Source organism: Hippopotamus amphibius, chromosome 6 (genome assembly GCF_030028045.1).
Source record: "Hippopotamus amphibius kiboko isolate mHipAmp2 chromosome 6, mHipAmp2.hap2, whole genome shotgun sequence".
Lineage (NCBI taxonomy): Eukaryota > Metazoa > Chordata > Mammalia > Artiodactyla > Hippopotamidae > Hippopotamus > Hippopotamus amphibius.
Window position 1 is genome coordinate 39,189,177 of NC_080191.1, and position 2,818 is coordinate 39,191,994.

At 39.9% G+C, this 2,818-nt stretch overlaps 1 protein-coding gene across 1 annotated transcript; it reads left to right on the forward strand.

Moving 5' to 3' along the window:
* Positions 1–1,443: 1,443 nt before the first annotated feature.
* LOC130855809 (trace amine-associated receptor 6) lies at positions 1,444–2,481 on the forward strand. The gene has a single exon (XM_057739806.1). It carries the CDS (start codon positions 1,444–1,446, stop codon positions 2,479–2,481), a length of 1,038 nt encoding a protein of 345 aa, XP_057595789.1.
* The last annotated feature ends 337 nt before the right edge of the window (positions 2,482–2,818 follow it).

Genomic DNA, 2,818 nt, shown 5'->3' on the forward strand with positions numbered 1-2,818 from the left:
TCCCCACATGAAAGAGTTATCTGAACTCAAATGTCAATAGTGCTGAAGTTGAGAAGGCCTGGCCTAAACTTTCGCCTATATAAGCAATTGACATTATGTTACAGAATCAGACTCTCAGAAAATATTAGGAGGAATCTAAAAGATCACTGGGTTAAGAGTATTAGTTTTTTTTTTTTATTAGGAATTAGATGGCCAGATGGATTAATCATAATACCCATGGCACTTTACAACTTGAAAAACGAGTTCACCAATATCTTCAAGGTCACAGCCCTGGAGCTGCAAGAGTCTTGAACCCTTCTTGGAGAAGGCTGTATAATACTTTCTTTTGCTCTGCTGTGTTCTAACATTCCAAGGATGGGAAATTACCAAGAAATGTAGTCCCATGTTTCAGCTTTCTGCTTATTATTCCTTATTTGACATCTTTCATCACAGGGAACAGAAAGTTCTATCACCTGGATCCACAAATGAATGTGTAATCAGAGGGTTTATGCTCATTTCTCACATGGGTGGAGAGACGTTGCAGATATGCTTCCAGTGACAAGGTCTTGAGAAGACAACGATCTTTTCTCTACCAACACTGGGAGTCCTGGTAGCTCAGAAACACTGGTGGGTCTAAATACCATGGTGTTTTTAATGCTTTCCTGTAATGCAAATCATCCACTGCAAGTTGCTCACGGTGTGTGCTACCTTTTCTGTATGTTGGTAGCCAGTGCAGATGCAAAAGTGATTCTTACCAGGAGAGAAAGGGCCAAGTACTGACTCACTGCTTGTTCCTTATTATATCTCTGCAACAAAAATCCAGTAAAGTGACCAGAGCAGGATTGAGACTAGGGAAAAAGTTCAAGTCTAACAAGAAAAAAAAAAATCTTGAGCTCAAGAAACAGAATGACCTAATTGAAACAGTCATTTGTATAATAAGTTTCTTAACACTCACTAGTAAAAATAATCTTCTAAGTTCACACCTTTCACTATAGGGATTCCATTTAGGGATTTTCCTATTGATGGCATTTACTTATCTGGAAGGACTGTGTGCTTTAGGCAGTAATGCAGATAAATCTAACAGGAGAGGGTGCTTTAACTCTATAATTACTTCCCATGTCAGTGCCTGTTGCAAAGAGAAACTCTGGAGGTAAAAAATAAAAAAAATATTTATGACTAAAAGGGAATTTTATCAAATTCAGGGAACAAATCATTTGTTAACTGAAAGTTACTCCCAGTGATTATGTTCAAAGTAATTTTTTTTTTTGGATTTTATTTTGTTATTGAATACATTTGAGATTTATTAAAAAAATGGAAAATTGAAGAACAATTGTACTAATATCTGAAAATTTCCTGAGGCATCCTAGTGTACGTATGCTTTTCCCCCAGGACTATTGAAAAACGCAACCCTACACTTTGTGGAAATCAAGAAGGACGGAATTCTCTGAGTGTGAAAGACAGATCATGAGCAGCAGCTCGTCCCCCCCTGCAGCTGCGCAGCTCTGCTACGAGCACCTGAACGGATCCTGTGTCAAAACCCCCTACTCGCCCGCATCCCGGCTGATTCTGTACACAGTGTTTGGTTCTGGGGCTGTGCTGGCTGTCTTTGGAAACCTCCTGGTGATGATTTCAATCCTTCATTTCAGGCAGCTGTACTCACCCACCAACTTTCTCATCGCCTCTCTGGCCTGTGCGGACTTTCTGGTGGGAGTGACCGTGATGCCCTTCAGCATGGTCAGGTCTGTGGAGAGCTGCTGGTATTTTGGGCAAAGTTTCTGCACTTTCCATTCGTGCTGTGATGTGGCATTTTGTTACTCTTCTCTCTTCCACTTGTGCTTCATCTCCATCGACAGGTACATTGCTGTCACTGACCCTCTGCTCTATCCCACCAAGTTCACGGTGTCTGTGTCACGACTGTGCATCTGCATCTCCTGGGTCCTGCCCCTTACTTACAGTGGTGCCGTGTTCTACACAGGTGCCTGTGATGATGGCCTAGAAGAATTATCTAGTGCCCTCAACTGCATAGGAGGTTGTCAGATCGTTATAAATCAATACTGGGTGTTAGTACATTTTCTATCCTTCTTTATACCTACCCTTGTTATGCTAATTCTCTATGGCAATATTTTCCTTGTGGCAAGACAACAGGCTAAAAAGATTGCAAATATTGGTGGCAAAACAGAATCATCATCAGACAGTTATAAATCCAGAGTGGCCAAGAGAGAGAGAAAAGCAGCTAAAACTCTGGGTATCACAGTCATAGCATTTATGATTTCATGGTTACCGTATAGTATTGACTCATTAATCGATGGCTTTATGGGCTTCATAACCCCAGCCTATATTTATGAGATTTGCTGTTGGTGTGCTTATTATAACTCAGCCATGAACCCCTTGATCTATGCTTTATTCTATCCTTGGTTCAGGAAAGCCATCAAAGTTATTGTGAGTGGTCGCATTTTCAAGAACAGTTCTGCAAGCATGAGTTTGTTCTCTCAACAAATGTAAGCCAACTGAATTGAGAATATTGAAGATATTTTTACATTTTCCAAGTGAAAAGAGTTTTAAAACATCTAGTAAGGTTGTTAATGAAGAGAAAACAAATTGCTTTTCCAATGTAACCAAATAAGTCAATGTATTTCAGTTTTGTTAGGATGTGTGCTTCCCTGTTGCTTCTCCAAAAATATTTATTTGACTAATAAATGTTAAATCTCTATTTGTTAACTGCTGCAGAACTCACCATTCTACACTCCCTGCAGAAACTACACCCCCCTCCCACCACTTTTTATTCCACTGACTTTTCCCTTTATAACCTGGAATCATCTCTGTTGTCTTTGATTTCCTT